This window comes from Papaver somniferum, chromosome 3 (assembly GCF_003573695.1).
Source record: "Papaver somniferum cultivar HN1 chromosome 3, ASM357369v1, whole genome shotgun sequence".
Taxonomy (NCBI): Eukaryota; Viridiplantae; Streptophyta; class Magnoliopsida; order Ranunculales; family Papaveraceae; genus Papaver; species Papaver somniferum.
Genome location: NC_039360.1, coordinates 212,221,443 through 212,238,747, shown reverse-complemented (window position 1 = coordinate 212,238,747; position 17,305 = coordinate 212,221,443). Strand labels below are relative to the sequence as shown.

Genomic DNA, 17,305 nt, shown 5'->3' with positions numbered 1-17,305 from the left:
TAGCCTCCTTCTACCCTATTAACGTTTCCTCTACTTAAAAGAATTGTTTTCTGGGGTGCCCTACTATTTTCCCATTGCTGGGTTTTTTCGGCGATTTCATTAAAAAATTCCATCGCCGCATCAACAGTTTGGTTTTCAAATCCACCAGTGCATAGAGACTCAACCATGGTCGTTGTGGAATAATCTAAACCCTCATAAAGGATCTGAACTAGCCTAACCTTTTCTAAACCATGATGAGGACACTGGGATAATAAATCATTGAACCTTTCCAAATACCTATATAAAGATTCTCCCTCTTGTTGTGAAAATGTGCATATTTGCGTCCTAATAGATGATGTTTTTTGCCTAGGGAAAAACTTATTGAAAAGGCAGATGTAAGTTGTTCATATGTCTCAATTGACTCGGAGTCCAAACTATATAGCCACGACTTGGCCTTATCTTTCAGGGAAAATGGGAATAACCTAAGTTTCAAAGCATCATCATCTAAGCCTCTAAATCTTAGAGTACTATAAATTTCCTCAAAATCCCTAACATGGTAATAAGGGTTTTCATTTTGTTTCCCTAAAAAGATTGGGAGCATCTGTAAGGTCCCAGGTTTCAGTTCATAGGGTGCCTCCGTTTCAGCTAACTTAATACACGAAGGACGAGTAGTCCTAGTTGGATTCAACAAAGCTTTCAAAGTTGCCATTTCTGGCGCTATCGGAGCACAGGGATTCTCTCCTCAATCAAAGGACGTTCAAAAACAGACTCTTCAAAATTCGAACTCTCTAGATTAAGGTAATCGAGACACTTCGAACTACTAGGTTTCTCTTTAACAAATCTACCTAGTGCGTCTCTTTTACGTTCAGGCATACAATAGAATTTTCTAAATTGGAAGGGTAAGCAAACACAGATCAAGGCCGACTCAACCAAATCAAACCTATTGATTTCTAGCAAACAAAAAGCATGATGGCTCCACTTAGATTGTTTCTAGACCAGCTTCTAATCCTTCGAACGGGAATTCATTACAATTTAAGCAAACCCCTATGGAATCAATCCGAGTTAACGTATGTTGAATAGAGGCGAGGGAATCTCGGTGGAGCTTTGATACCCAAGGCCTCACCGGTATTACAAGGCGGTGCAGTCACGCATTCAACTTACAGAAACCGTCAAGAACTTCGAAGTATGCTTAAAAGAGTAACCAATATTTTTCGAATGACTTTCCTGTTAAGCTCGTTACCCTATCGGTCTCGTTCTAGTCAAAATTTTAGGCTTAGGTTCGCGTAGGTTACGTGTTCCTAAAGCGGGCAAGAAATGAACGGTGATGAAATCCGAACCCTTATCCTGTATGGCCAGGCCTTTCCCTTTGCTAGAAAAATAAATGTCCGTATTCAGTCATCAACATATATGCATACGAAGGAGTCCAGTAACTCGCTGACAGGGGATTCACGAGTGTTTAGAATCTTACCTCCCGTTCCAGACGGGAGATGAATCGGTTGTAGTCGACTCGGGCCACTGACTCCGATGTCTAGTGTACGAACCCAAGGTGCAGAGACAATATCGTAATTGTCCTCCTTCTCTGCAAACAGTTTATATTTAAAGTACCCTTCCATAGGGTAATAAAAAAAATAATGTCCCAAAGTCCAAAAGTCCAAAAAGTAAAGAAAAATTACAAAAATAATAAACCCTAATACAGTTTTTTTTTTTCCTAAAAGAAAATAAACAAACCCTAAACTAAAATTGTCTAAAATAAAATTGTCTTCTTTTCTGTTCTTTTTGCTTTAATCTTTAGCTCCAAGTCTTTATGAAATCACCAAACTCTTTGGCTCAATTTTCTTTATGATCCAGAACCTGTTGACACAAGATAAATACCCAAAAACATAAAAAAGAACAAAAAAAAAAAAAAAAATCTAAAACCCTAAAAACAAGTCCGCGTCGGCGGCGCCAAAAATTTATGTGATTTGTAGATAGTGGTAAAAGTGGTTCGATTCTCAGACTTGTGAAGGATATCAATTAGACTTAAATTCTAATATTAAAATAGAAAACTCACTAAAAATTATAGCAAACTCAATCAAAGTTGATATCAATATTAAAAGAACACCGAGGCTAAGATTCCGCTATTTTCCAAATTCGAAGTGATTTAATCCAATATTTATATTCATGCAATTTTTTTCGTTCAATTTGATTCTAAACTATTGCAACAAGTAGATTCTCAAAATAACAAGTGTAAATCCGAAGCATAGAACATCAAAAACCTAGGTCCAAGCATGCTCTATCAAAAGAAATAACAATTGCTTAACAAGAATCATTCAAACAATTTTCACTCAAGGAAAAACAATCATAAAAATAATTGCGATAAATAAATAAATAAGAATATACCACTTTTTGTTGGAAAAATAGCTTCCTATATCGCCTCAGCAATGGGGTTTAGCTCCTCATATTAATCATGATCTCAAAATATTTGTTTATGGCTCAAAAGATGATTAAAAAGATGAAAAGTGATAATACAGACGATTCGCAACAGTTTGTTGGTGTTGCAGAATCACTGTTACAGGGATAAAATAGTAGCTAAAGATCTAATGCAACTGCTGTGATGAACGACACATAGGTTCTGCTGTGAAACAATGATAGTTTTCTGCGATAGTTGCTTGTGCGTCAATGTTCTTCGTGTTCTTCCTCTTCAGCAGCAACAGCAGAATAAGGTATTTTCCTGCAACTCGATCTCTGGAGCTCTGTGGTGTTCTAAACTTCTCTGAAAGGATTCGTAAGTCTTCTATGAGCTATCCCAACTCCTTTTATAGCCCACAGGTCGATTTAATCTCCAAGAAATCTCCTTTTTCTTTTTTCCAAAGTTACGGGTTTTATCTATTATTTCCATATTCATACGTGGCTTCAAACACTCCCTGTTTTGCTTCTCACGCGTCTTCCAAACCAAATCCAACGTCCCAGACTCTCTCAAAGATAGTCTTAACTTCAACATAGAATCCTATTTCCTTATCTACCTGTATCTTTCCCGGAATAATCTAAAAATTGCTGAGAATATATGCAACTCTCTGTTTTGATGCAAATCGATAACTACTCATCTTTTCTCAAATATGGCCGCCTTACCTTCCCTGTTTAATCAAAATAGGTTCCTACCAATCCAACCCGACAACCAAATCTGAATATAACTCCACCTTCTACCGAATCAGGATGTCCGTGATAGTTCCTCTCCGTTCTGCTCCAACACGATCATGCTGCCAATTATGGTCATTCAAAACACCCTTACCAGCTCCATTATACTCTAGCAGGATCATCCCAACAATAATCTGCCCTTGAATCTCTTTAAATATCGCTTGAATCTCGAACCCTAATCTGCATGTGTGATGGTTCATTTTCCCGCCAAAACTGATAATTCAAATGTCGAAGATGGTCGCCCCCTATCCAGAGTAGGGGCGCGATTAGCAGCTGTCTGGAAATGGGATGCCCCTTAGAAATTAAGTTACCCCTTATCCAAAGTGAGGGTCTGAATAGCAAATGTCTTCCCATGAACGCAAAAACACTTTTCGAGCCAATTTCGCCGCAAAATCTTATTTTTCCAAAAACACCTACAAAGACATAAAAAGCCAAAATAAATACAAAATCGAGCACTAACAATATATACAATTGAGATTATATCAGAGACAAAAATGTGTCTATCAATAACATGCAAGAAAAGAGAAAAGACCCGCTACACAGCTGGTCATAACCCTAACAATCATAGTAATTTTTTTTTCCAAGACCCGCTACACAGCTGGTCATAACCCTAACAACAAATTTTTATTTTTTTTAGACCCACTACATAGCTGATCATAATTTGCAAGAAAAAATCCTGAAACAGTAAAGTAAAAAGTTAACCACTCCCCCACACTTAAACATTACATTTTCCTCAATGTAATTGAGTCATCCAACGCAAAACTTAAGATGGGAAATTTATAAGATGCAAAAAGTAAACGAAAATATAAAAATAAACAAAATAAAAATACACCTACTGGAATGTACAAAAAGGATCCCCATAAACTAACATTCTGAAAATTTGGGGATCAACCCAAAATACAATATTTACAGACGACAGCTTCACAATTATGCTATGAAAATATGGTGACACTGAAACTGTCAGAAATAGAGAATTACCCCCGAACCTAGTTTTTACAACACATGGAAGTGTGTAAAGAACATAATATAGGGATTCTATGGGGACTAGGTAAACATCAATTGGTTCATGCACGATTTCAGAAATAGGCAAATCCTCTGGGTATTTAGATGCAAAGTACTCCAACAAAATTTAGAAGCACATAATTCTAACCCTAATTAGGTAACTTTTGGAAGTCTAGGGGACTAGAAACAACCTCTAAGTTTGGTGAATTATCTTGTGAGATAGATTCATCTATCGAATTAGGAAAATCATCTACGCAATCATCCACAGGCTCATCTACAAATTCTGTCTGGAACAGAGTGTCACTACAAGACTGATCATCATCATCATTAAATAATTTTTGGCATTCCAGAATTCACAATCTTTGTTCCAAACTAGGTGGTGTGTATTTGTAATACTTCTCATATATAATTAGAGGAGATTCTTCACTTACCATTTGTGGAGCAAAAACTCCATACCGTTGCCTATGCATATATTCACCAAGCGTTATCTCAGATGAGGTTGCCCGATAATTTGACTTTCTATGCTTATATTCCGCCAGCGTCATCTTAGGTGACGTCTCCTCGGAAGAAGTCATCATCCTCAAAAAGTCCCTAAAAACAAACACTAAAAGAAACGCATAAAAAGAATAATAAAATCTAAAATGAAATGAAAATATTGTACAAAATAAGTAAAAATAAACCTAAAAATTAATCTAAAAACAAATCTGCGTCGGCGGCGCCAAAATGATGTAATTTTTGATTTGTTGTTGTAGTAAATAAGAATCGAACTCTAAGACTTGTGAAGATTAAATTTAAAGATTTAACAATAAAAGGAGAGTTACTGGGTCAAGGATTCCACCAAATTCATATCATAAGGATCAATTATTTATTCTCAACAATTATTGCTCAACAAATAAAACAACATCAACTCTGATTTTTCCAAGGTAGATTCTCAAAATATTAGTTATAAATCATAAGCATGGGATATCAAACATTTAAGCAAGCATGACCCATCAAATAAAATGATAACTAATTAATCAAAATCATAATTCTATTTTAATTAGTGTAAAAGTCAAATAGAGAATAAAATAAATTCTCACCCATGTATGAAATTCATCTTCCTCCGTCGACCCAGTGTCGGGGTTTAGCTTCTCATGATAAGAACACATTCAAAATATAATTCATAGATCAAATGATGCTTTTATTAAAGAAAACTAATAGTACAATGAATCTGCAGCGCTGTAAGATCGTTACAGAAATCACCGTTACAAGAGTTGTTGCAAATTCAAATTAAGCGTGCCAAACTGACAATTACGAGTATTGTTTATTAACGACAGTTCTCTGCGACAGTCAGTGGACGTCAATTGTTATTCTTCTTTTTCTTCTTCTTCTTCTCTGCAGCAGTAGAGAAATATGCTATGCAACCCTCTGTTCTTTACCCCTATCACTCGATACCCTTCTATACAGCACCAACACCCTTTATATAGCCAGCAGCACCAAAATATCTCGCTCAATCACTCCAAATATTCCTCCATTACTCGGCAGTAAAAGAATATATCCTCGAGATATTTTCTTCCCTTTCTTTCCTCCTTCATGCGTTCAATTGCTGCAGACGCACTCCATTATACTCGGTTAACATTCAAAAGTGAGTCAACACGCTGTAAACATGCTCAAACTTTCCAAAACAACCCCAACAGAACCCCGTGTATCTCTTCCAATCTGTTTTCTCATTATCGCACGTTTCATTCCTTTTTCTTCGAAACTAACCCACATACCTTCCCTTTTTAGACGAAATAGGGTCAACACAATCAACATGTATGAGAAAATCCCTAAAAACACTCGGCAAATCCTCAGGACTTGAATTCAGAAGAATCCGAGTTTCTTACCTCTGTTTTGCCTCCATACCATTATCCATCCCAATTAGGCTCGTTCGAACAACCATACCAACATTGTTTGGGCCTCTCAATTTCATCCAATCGAATCAGTGATTGAGTCTCACTGAAACTCTTCCAAAAAGTCCATCAGTAGTCTCGGGTTTTCAAAGTTCCCTGTTTTTCTTTCACACGACTAACCAGCCAAACTGAATCGATTCCAACGACCTTACCAGCCCTGTTTGGCTTAGGAAAGAAAACCCAAAAAGTTTTAGCGCTTTAGTCTCCCTCTAACAACTCCAACTTACAAACCTTAATTCTGGTTCGTGAAGCTCAATTATTCCCACCAATTTCAGATTCAAACGAAGAAGAAGATGGGTGCCACTTATCTGAGTCCGGTGTACGAATAGAAATTAGGGGTGCCCCTTAGTAACTGGGTGCCCCTTAGCCAAAATTGGAGTCCGCTTAGTAAATGTCCTTCGGGGGTACCCTTAGCAGTTTTTCGAGCCGATTCTTCCAAAAACGTTTATTTCCTAAAAATACCCATAAACAAGTTTATTAGTGATAAAATGAGTCCCAGCTAATATATTTATGGGTGAAAATGTGTCGCACTTTCGTTCTCATCAACATCCCATAACCACACCTATGGGATGGGAATAAAAAAGTCTCCCCTAATTCCTTCGGGGTCGCCCCTAAAAATGCTAGGAAAACTAGATGCAAAAACAGAAAATCAATTAACAACTCAAACTACTGACTGTTCCCTGACGGTGGCACCAATTTTGACGAGGTGTCAACTCGCAAATAATATATTCCTTACTTCTCTTTAAACTAACTAGAAGTATACAGATAAGCAGGTTCGTCCCAAGGGAGTTGAGATAAAATTGTCAATTCAATTTCGTAATAAGAATAATGCAAGACAATTAACACAAATAAATGCAAATATGAGGATGAGAATGATCAAGGACTATTTCTCAGTTACAAAACGTAAATCTTATTGATATAGATAGTTTCTGCAAAGTATATTGTTACTAACAACCCTAAAATAATTAATATGCTCAACTATTCCGTTATTATCTCATAAGTTCACCTGATACAGAAGCGCTCGACTACCAAATTCTACTTATCAAGTTTCCTAGAAGTACGCTCTCTAGGTGGACTTAAACAAGTGCTCTAAGTTTTATGAAATAAGATTGTTCCTATGATAAAATCAAAGGCTTGAATTACCTGATAATGTCAATTTCTACATATGGGTACTTAACAAAGTCCCATCATCAATACCCATATATTGCTACTTCTGTTTATATTCTCTAGATAATTACCGGTTGAAGAAAACGAAAACTAGCAATAAAATTATGAATTAACAATTTAATTTCGAACTTAAACAGTTAATAAATAATCCATAAATAATATTAGCGCTGTAGAAATTGGCAATAACGAAATAATTGCGAGAAAACAGGCTTTTTAAATATCAACTTAAATTCATGTTCGGACGTCGAAATCGTCCCTAATCAATATGCTTAGCTACTGGAGTTCATGATATGGATGATTAAAGGAGAAACAAAGCTTTTAAAACCACTTAAGCAAACCGAAACATAGAGCAGGTGGACTGTGGTTGTATGGTTCCAGTTGGTGGTTGGTATGAAGTGCTGGTGGTATTACGCTGGTATTGTAGAAAAGATGCACTTGCTGGTGATAATGACTTTGTAGAGGACTGTTGGCGGACTGCAGCTGCCTGATGATGGTCTGGTGATGAGGGACGCGAATTGCAGGTAGAACTCAAGGTGATGATGCTATCACTACGGGAAAAATCATCATTGACGACACATGATAAGAGTTGCAGTACCCCTACGACAACTCCATTTCATGCATTGTGGAACGGGGGTATTGTAGAAAGTCCAAGTTTTTCTACAATGGTTGACAAGTGTTGTAAAGGGTGATGTGATTCATGGTTCGACAATAGTTTGTCAATGTTGTGATTCTCTTTCGATTTTTTTTGATAACCTAACACAACTCTTGCTTGTATTGTAGAACAATCGTGGACAACATAAGTAGCATATCGTAGAAACATATGCAACAACAATTACCAGTATAGTCATAATGTCTAACACAACACCTTTAAGGATTGTAATATTTAAAGTAACAACTTCTGTTTTCAGTAGATGAATACGAAAATACAACTTTTGTTTGGAGTTGTGTGCATAATACTATTTTGAAGAAAAAAATTTAGGGCCGAAACCGAATTCGCATTCGCATTAACGTACCAGTGTAACACATTTACATTCATTCAAGTTAACCTGCTAGTCTTAAACATATTCAAAAAATGGCAGTGATATAGATGTTTGTTACAAAAGTGGAGTTTCCAAAACACACTCTAAAAAGATTAAGATGTATATGAGAACATTCACCCTAGTATGCAACTGTGCTGATTCGAATTTGGAATCGTGTAACTGCTCACCATTGACTTGCTGGTATCAGTGATGAGAATCCCAGGCAAACACAAACCTTTCGTGCCCATCACCATCAAGAGGAGATGCTTAGTTTACGGAAAAAACCATTTAAGCAACAACAGCTGCTGCAAAATGTTGTGCACCAATAATCGTTCAGTTACAGAAGTTGTTACTTGTTGCTGCTGCACCACATCCTTGAGATTTCGTGAAAAGTCATGCACTATCAGTTGACATTCCGTAGACAAACTAAGAATATCTCGGCACCAAGGCTCAACGACAGGCGGTGTCTGTATTGGAGCTGCATCTCTTGAACGCATAGGAGATTGTAAACCAGATCTCCAAGCCATGTTCATCCAGTTAAGATTATGGACTTTGAACTCGAGACCATGCCTGCTGGTGTTCTAAATCTCTAGCATGAATGGCATCCCTGCACAACCAGAAAAGGTCACGCTCAAACAAACATATCACAGTTTTAAAACCCATATTTGCACTTGACCAACCATTAACAAAGAAACTGCAACAGGGTTAAGGCATGCAATAATAAAAAAGTGAAGGAAAGAAAAATATTCCACCAAAACTTTGTAATGGCATTGTCTCACACAAGCCATAAGCGAGAGCTGAAGTTGAAACAAACTCGAGCTTAAGCTAATAAGATCACTAGAGCTGAAAATGTAACAGTTCTGTGCAAGTACTTCAAGGTTAATGTTTATAATCTTTAGCTACTCTAAAATATTCAGACTTAAATCTTCTTCTGAAACAAACAAATTTATTTTCTTTATAGATGACACACAGATGTTCATAGTATTTAACAAACGGCAGGGTAGAAAAGAGCAACTGCGCCTCAATTAAAAAACAGGCAGTGCCTCTCTCAATAGTTAGCAGATGTCAATACCATAGGCTATAATTATGGATTGTTAGACTCAATCCATGGACAATCAATAAAAAGCCACATTCACTACTTAAGATCAAATGCACCTACAAAAAAATAAAACATGTAACTCCTGTATGTGTGTGAACGAAGAACATAGTACAACTACAAATGATGTGATATACGATATTTTAAATTGCTGAAAAAAATCAACTGCACTGCCAAATTCTACTCAAAGAATTATACCAACTAACATAGCCAGTGAATACAAACAAAATAAGTATGCGGGAGAGCAACAAACCTGCTTGTGCATTGGTGCTCCACCATATGCAACAACGACTTTAACACCAGTCTGATAAGAGAACTTTTTCGCTTCATCATGTATCTACAGGACCACAAAACCAAAAATGAGTAATTAGAAATTAGAAAAGTGTATCTACATCACTAATAACAATCATTAAACAGAAACTCAAACAAAGAACTTAGCAATTTTCACCTGGCAAGACAACTCTCTAGATACTCTCCTCTCCTCCTTCAATTTCAGTAGCACTTAATTCAGCAAATTTTTCAGCAACATCAAATGGCTTAAGCAGATACAACCTCACTGCAAATACCCATTCCAATTCCATTGCAACATCACCTGCAACACCATCTTGCCATCACAGGTAACTGCAAATACCCATTCCAATTCCATTGCAACACCAGCTGGTCTCGACCTAAATGTAGATATCCGAAGCACTAACTATACATGGAATAGATAGTCAAAGAATTATCATAGACAATAATGAATCAGGTCTAGAATGGAATGGTTTAATACCGAACTATGAAGTATACTTGGCATAAAACATGAAAGGGTTATAAATCAAAACCATCAATTGAGACACTCAAACATTCATTAAGCACTAAAAACTGACTTTGTTTTAGAACACAAAATAAACTAACATCTACAAGTTCATCTGTCGCCCTAACATGGAAATCTAGCAAAACATAGCAAGAAGAAAACTAAAGCAGCAAACCCTTGTTTTGTTCCCTGTTGACGGCCCCGCTTTCTTTCTTCTTATCGCTGGTTATTTAAACTTGCTCTCAAGGATCCAAGTTGGTCAGAGAAAGCCTTAACCGAGCCCAATCCAGCTGCTGGTCCACAACATCACTTTCCATTATCTGAACCTGCTCCAGCCACAACACCTTCTTGTTCTGTATCCCATCTGAGCATCAAGTTTTTCTACTTGGCTGTTGCACATCACCAGCACCACTTCCCATCTCTGTCCCAGTTCGACTCCATCTCTATTTCCATATATACTAAGCACCATTTCCAAATTTCATTACCACTGGTTGCACGAACTCCAGCCAATTACCCATACAACTCCATTTCAGACTCAAGGCCATTACCATGTCTGCATACAACTGAACCCATTGATGTGGCTGTTGTTACCATTAAACAGATCACCACTAACTCAAGTTTCAGACCACTCCAAGAACCCCTTATAACAGATCCACTCCAGCCAACAAACTCGTCAATCGAGTCTTCTCTATCTCAAACACAGCTCTCATCTGGATTTCGGCTCAAAGACAATCGATCAATACCCCCAAATTGTATTTGCTGCTGTTGCTTTTTATCAATGGAGAATATCAATCGATGCCAAAACTCCCAAATTCTGACTTGTCTTCACTTGTAATCAACATCGAGTTGCAAGTATCTCGTCTTCATTCTCATCAGCAGAATTATCCACACAATCATCACCATTAGCTAACACCAGAATTAGGTCAATCAATCATTGATGTTGCTGTTGTAGAATCACCATGAATATCTTCCATCTGTACCCAAATTCAATCACCATAATATGCAATTCACTCAAATACCCACAGAACTCTCCATTCTGGACTTTTGTACCTTCAGATCTTGATGTTGCTTTCACCAGTTTACACCTCTAACTGAGATGCTAATCGATCCCACAGCCCCAAGTTCAATCATGCCAATAACTCAATCAGCACCACTGTCTCAAGAAAAATTACCCTCTCAGGATCTCAGATTACATTCATGCTTCTTGACTTGATAAGCACCTTCAGGTACTGGAGTTGATGTTCGAATTTGTAGGAAGAGATTGAACTCGGCATCCTGAAAATTAACGAATTCCAGATCTCTTTCTCAAAGAGCTGCTGCCATGAATTGCTTCTGCAACTCCCATTATCAGACCCCATTTCTATGAGGTCGCCTTTTCCTTTTGCAGAGACTTAAGTAGATCTTTGGCAAAGCAGAAAAATGAGAAATGAAACTTCAATATGTTCTTCCTAGAGAAAAGATGTGGTGAGTAGCAAGACACGTTCACTTATCTTCTTGCACACACGATCTTCACATGCTCGAACCATTTAGTGGATGGCCAGATTTTGTTGGGTGGTTGAGGGAGGGTTTGGTGGGTGAATGAAAATGTTGGACGGACCAGATTTTGTTTGATCCACTCATACGGATTGGGAAAATGATTTCACGGTTGAGATTGTATTTTGGGATGCTCCTACGGATTAAGAAGCATGTGTGTTTTTCTTTGTGCTAATACACACTCATGTATTCGGTTTTATTATCAACCTTCGACACGAAAAAAAATCCAATAAAAATATGAATAAATTTAGCATATTGTTATCGACATTCTGATATAAAAAAATCCAAAAAATGTATAAGAATGAGGCTTAAAAATAAGAAATGAATTCGATAATTGGTGTGTTTCTTTGTGCTTTTGTGCTTTCTCTTTGTGCTTCCGGTTAGAATTTAGACTAGTTACATAGGTCATGAAATAATTTCGACTAGTCATACAGGTCATGAAGTAGCTTTAGTTCACATTAGTAGCATGATACATCATTGAAATCGATAAATATGAAGCTCAGTGTCGATTCAAACTTCAAATGTGGTATAACGACATACAAACTATGAACCAAGAAGCTCTGAGAGGGTTCTGACTTCAAACTTAGCATGATACATCATCAAAATCGATAAATATGAAGCTCAATGTCGATTCGAACTTCAAACTTTGTATAATGGCATATAATCTATGAACCACGAAGCTCTGAGAGGGTTCTGACTTCAAAATTAGCATGATACATCATCGAAATTGATGAAAATGAAGCTCAGTGTCGATTCAAACTTCAAGTTCGGTATAACGACTTACAAACTATGAACCAAGAAGTTTTAAAGTGCACAAAAACGATGAATCCAACCATTTACTGGTAAGATTCCATGGAAATATTCTACGAAACCTTAAACACACACAAAACTTGGTAAGAACGATGAATCCATCCATTTACAGGTAAGATTCCTTCGGAATATTCTATGAAACCTTAAACAAAATATATTTTTGCATATTGTATGCATACCAGGCTCTGAGATCGAAACCTGGCCGGGAGTGGACTACTATAAGTCAGAAACTTGGTAAGAACGATGAATCCATCCATTTACAGGTAAGATCCCTTCGGAATATTCTACGAAACATTAAACAAACCCTATTTCTGCATATTGTATGCATACCAGGCTCCGAGATCAAAACCTGGCCGCGAGTTGACTACTGTAAGTCAGAAACTTGGTAAGAACGACGAATCCATCCATTTACAGGTAAGATTCCTTCGGAATATTCTACGAAACCTTAAACAAACCCTATTTCTGCATATTGTATGCAAACCAGGATCCGAGATCGAAACCTGACCGCGAGTTGACTACTCTAAGTCAAAAACTTGGTAAGAACGACGAATACATCCATTTACAGGTAAGATTCCTTCAGAATATTCTACGAAACCTTAAACAAACCCTATTTCTGCATATTGTATGCATACCAGGTTCCGAGATCGAAACCAGGCCGGGAGTTGACTACTACAAGTCAAAAACTTTGTAAGAACGATGAATCCATCCATTTACAGGTAAAATTCCTTCAGAATATTCTAAGAAACCTTAAACAAACCCTACTTCTTCATATTGTATGCATACCAGGCTCCGAGATCGAAACATGGCCGTGAGTGGACTAGTATAAGTCAAAAACTTGGTAAGAACGGCGAACCCATCCATTTACAGGTAAGATTCCTTCAGAATATTCTACGAAACCTTAAACAAACCCTATTTCTGCATATTGTATGCATAACAGGCTCCCAGATCGATCCTGGCCATGAGTGGACTACTATAAGTCAAAAATTTGGTAAGAACGACGAATTCATCCATTTACAGATAAGATTCATTCAGAATATTCTACGAAACCTTAAAAATTTGTAAAGATGAACCCTTTACATGTAAGATTCCATCAGAATATTCTCTGAAACCTTAAACAAACCTTCTTTTGGATATTTCTACCCAATCTCAAAAAGCCTAAATTTCTAGAATTTAGTGGGGGGTGTTAGAGAAAATAGTTTTTATCATAAGTGAGAAAAATTTAGTAGAACCGGAGACCAAAATAATTTTTAGCAGAAGTGAGAAAAATTTAGCAGAAATGAGAATCCCCCAAACCTCATTTTTTCCCACATTCTATATTTTAACTTCAACAACACTTATAAGTGTTGTTATACGTTTCTATTAGAAAAAAAAGAAAAAAACCTAAACTTGTGAACTGTAAGGATGGTTGATGAGCTAGACATCCATGCATTAGGTTCATGTTCGAATCTCCCCTCTAACATATTTTTCATTATCATATTTTTGTGTTCTTCAACAACACTTGTGAGAATTGTGATAGGCTAAGTCACTACACTTATGAAACAAAGTTGTTATACCTAAATGTCGTCACAACAATTTTGCTAAAGGAGTTGTCGTTTGTTTTCTTAGCGCAACCCCTTGTTCCTAAGGGTTGGTAGTGATGATATACGACAACTCTTCCTTTGAAACCAGTTGTAAAACATAGGACTTTCTACGATGTATAGCGAAGTGTTGTAAATCTCCAGTTGTACATGTATATTTTTCCCGTAGTGTATAAATTATATGCAAGTATGCGGCGGTGAAGTGGACTGTATGCAGATGGTGGTGATGGAGATGCAAAAGATGGACGTACTGTAGCTGTTGTTGGTGGGTATGCAGGTGGTGAATGCGATGCAGATGATGGTGGACTCTGTATGCAGCTGCGACAATGGTGATAAAGATGGTGGCCTTGAGAGGAGGAAAGATCCTCTCTGTTAAGATGTGAGCAGTCGTGAGGAGTATTGGATATATCTTTGCTGTAGGTTTTAGTCTTCTTTTCATATCTTTCAGAATCCCTTTTTTTCCTGTCTTTTTGGCAACTGTTTTCATTCAAATCTTCTACCAAATCGTCATCAACTAATCGTTCCTTTACTTAAACTCCAAAATATACCTTGACCAACTGAACACAATCCTTGAGAGCATAGTTAGCTGCGGCTAGACTTGGCAATGCACCTGATTTAGTGACAAGATCATGGTAATCGAACTAGGTCTTCTTCCCTGATTTCTTGACTTATCGGCATCAACAAGTTTCGTGTCCCACTTTACTGCAGAACCTCTCGTGAACCTTCTTGCCTGAACTTCCAACACTTCTCACAATGAAACCAAATCACCGGATCCATATGGCTAGAGCAGCGAGCAAAGAGTAGAATGTTGGGAGACAATAATGACTATGGATGCTCCTAAAGAATATAAAGTTCTTTTATGTTGGGATACAATTCTTCACATGGTGCCGCCACTGCGCACGAGGTTGCTTATACTCTCGGGCACCGTCGCAACTCTCAAGCATTGCTCGAGTCGGTATCTTCCAAGAAGAGGACATAGTAGGATGAGGATAACAACGGAGTTTGAACGGGGACCGGAACTTCTATAAAAATCACTTTCCTTTTAAAAGTCTAACAATATCCTTTTTCCAGATCAATATAGATTTCGATAAAGACACGCGTCTTATTTTTATTAGAGGAATAGGACGAAACGGAAGAGACGATCCCCTATATATAGGTTGATAATCAAATCTTCTCCCCTCACAATAAAATCAAACTTTCAGAGAAGCGAGACATCATCAGCCCGTAGGGTGTTTAGAGTTTAAGGTGTTTTCAGGATTCATTATTCGAAGAAGCGAGAATGTGTGTTTCAATGGAGGTTGAGAATTGCTCAGGTTTTAAGTTGAAGAAGCAAGAAAGTTGTGTTCCGACTGTGGATGAGAATTGCTCAGGTTGTAAGAAAAGTACAATAGTGGTATTTGATCGCTCCGCTGGAGACATGATCTGTATGGAATGTGGTCTTGTCTTAGAATCACACTACATTGATGATACTGCCGAGTGGAGGATCTTTGTAGATGACTACGCGATTGATAATGACAGTGTCCGCGTTGGGGAGCAATCAAATCCTTACCTCGCTGATGGTGGCCTCTCCACTGTGATCGCAAAGCTAAGTGGCAAATCTGGTGGTAATTCTTTCATGTCTTTTGGTCGACGTTTCAACAATCGTTGTTTGAAGCCCGACCAAGCCGGCCTTATACAAGACTTGACAACCATGGCCACCATGTGCGACAGGTTGGGGCTTGTTACGACCATCAAGGATAGGGCGAGTGAGATATATAAGAATGTGGTGGCACATCAGAAGTCCCGGGTAGGAAAAAACAAAGATGCATATTTGGCTGCCTGCTTGTTGATAGCTTGTCGAGATGAAGACAGACCTCGCACCATGAAGGAAATTTGCTGCGTTGCCAATGGAGCAACAAAGAAGGATATCGGTCGCGCAAGGGTTTACATAGTGAGTCAACTGGGAGTAAACTTTGGAAAGGGAATACATGCAGGGGACTTTTTGAGACGTTTCTGTTCACGTCTTGGTATGACCAACCAAGCTGTTAAAGCTGCCCGGGAAGCACTTGATAAGTTGGAAGAGCAGGATGTTGATATAAGGAGGAGCCCGGTTTCAGTTGCAGCTGCTATTATTTACATGATAACCCAATTATCCGCCGATAAAAAACTGCTTCAAGATGTTTCAGATGCAACTGGAGTTGCAATAAGCACCATCCAGAATACCTACAAAGACATTCATCCTCATGCCCCTGGACTGATACCAGCTTGGTTTGCTAAAGGGGAGAATCTCAACACCTTGTGTGATTTTTAGATTGTTAGTGTTAGAACTTGATGAGTTTCTGTGCAGAATGTTAGCATTTTTATTTATCTTTTGGCAAATTGATTGCGGCAAGTTAAAATTTTCTTAATAATTCTGTTCGATTATATGTATTTTTTGTGTTTGTTTATCTAATAATTGTTTCTCATTCTAGATGGGAGATACGTCCTGGAGACTCCAAGCACATCTCCTTCTGGCATGACAATTGGCTCGGTGCACAGTACTTAAAGTTCTTTGCCCAGGTTTGGTTATGCTGGTGAGAAACAAAGATGTCTTTTTTATGGGACTGTTTTAATTAAGCATCTGGAATTTGAACTTGAGGAGTAATTTTAATGATGATATATTACTGGAATTTCAGAATTTTTTGTTGGCAGTTGGGGAAGTGCCACCTTTTGATGGGGAGTTGGATGTAAGATACTGACGCCTTGATCAAGATGGATTCAGTGTGAAATCACTTTACACAAACCAACTGCATAATCTCGGTAAGGTACTTGCACCATTTCCTTACATGGGAGGCTAAACAAAATTAATAGGCATATTTGTACTCAGTTGCATAACTCTTGTATCTTATACGGGAACGAAGAAAAGAGTCTAATGATTATATTCCCTCTCCTTCTAGAATGAAAAGGTGATAGTATCTCTTTTCTAAAAATAAAGGTAGGATTTTGTGACATTTCAAAGTGGCTGGAAAGGTTTAGTATCAGTAGTCTCCTAGAAACGGTTTTCCCGAAAGCCCAAGCCGTGATATTACTTGGTATTGGCCTTCAAAAAAAGTCATTCTAGTTGAACGGTTTGGGCCGTGTGACCTCTCATTCCAGCCGCTATTTTTGGGGTCTTTTCGAAAGAACATAACAAGTGTGCTTCTGAGAACGGTGACTTAAGCTCTAAAGAAAGAGCTCTACTTTTCTTTTCTTCTTTTTTTACCGAG

At 37.7% G+C, this 17,305-nt stretch overlaps 1 protein-coding gene and 1 pseudogene across 1 annotated transcript; both read left to right on the top strand.

Moving 5' to 3' along the window:
- The first annotated feature begins 225 nt into the window (after positions 1-225).
- LOC113362394 lies at positions 226-325 on the top strand (annotated as a pseudogene).
- A 15,035-nt stretch (positions 326-15,360) lies between these two features.
- LOC113360601 (transcription initiation factor IIB-2-like) lies at positions 15,361-16,798 on the top strand. The gene is made up of 3 exons (XM_026604097.1): positions 15,361-16,358; positions 16,532-16,619; positions 16,736-16,798. Exons 1-3 carry the CDS (start codon positions 15,361-15,363, stop codon positions 16,796-16,798), a joined length of 1,149 nt encoding a protein of 382 aa, XP_026459882.1.
- Positions 16,799-17,305: the final 507 nt, after the last annotated feature.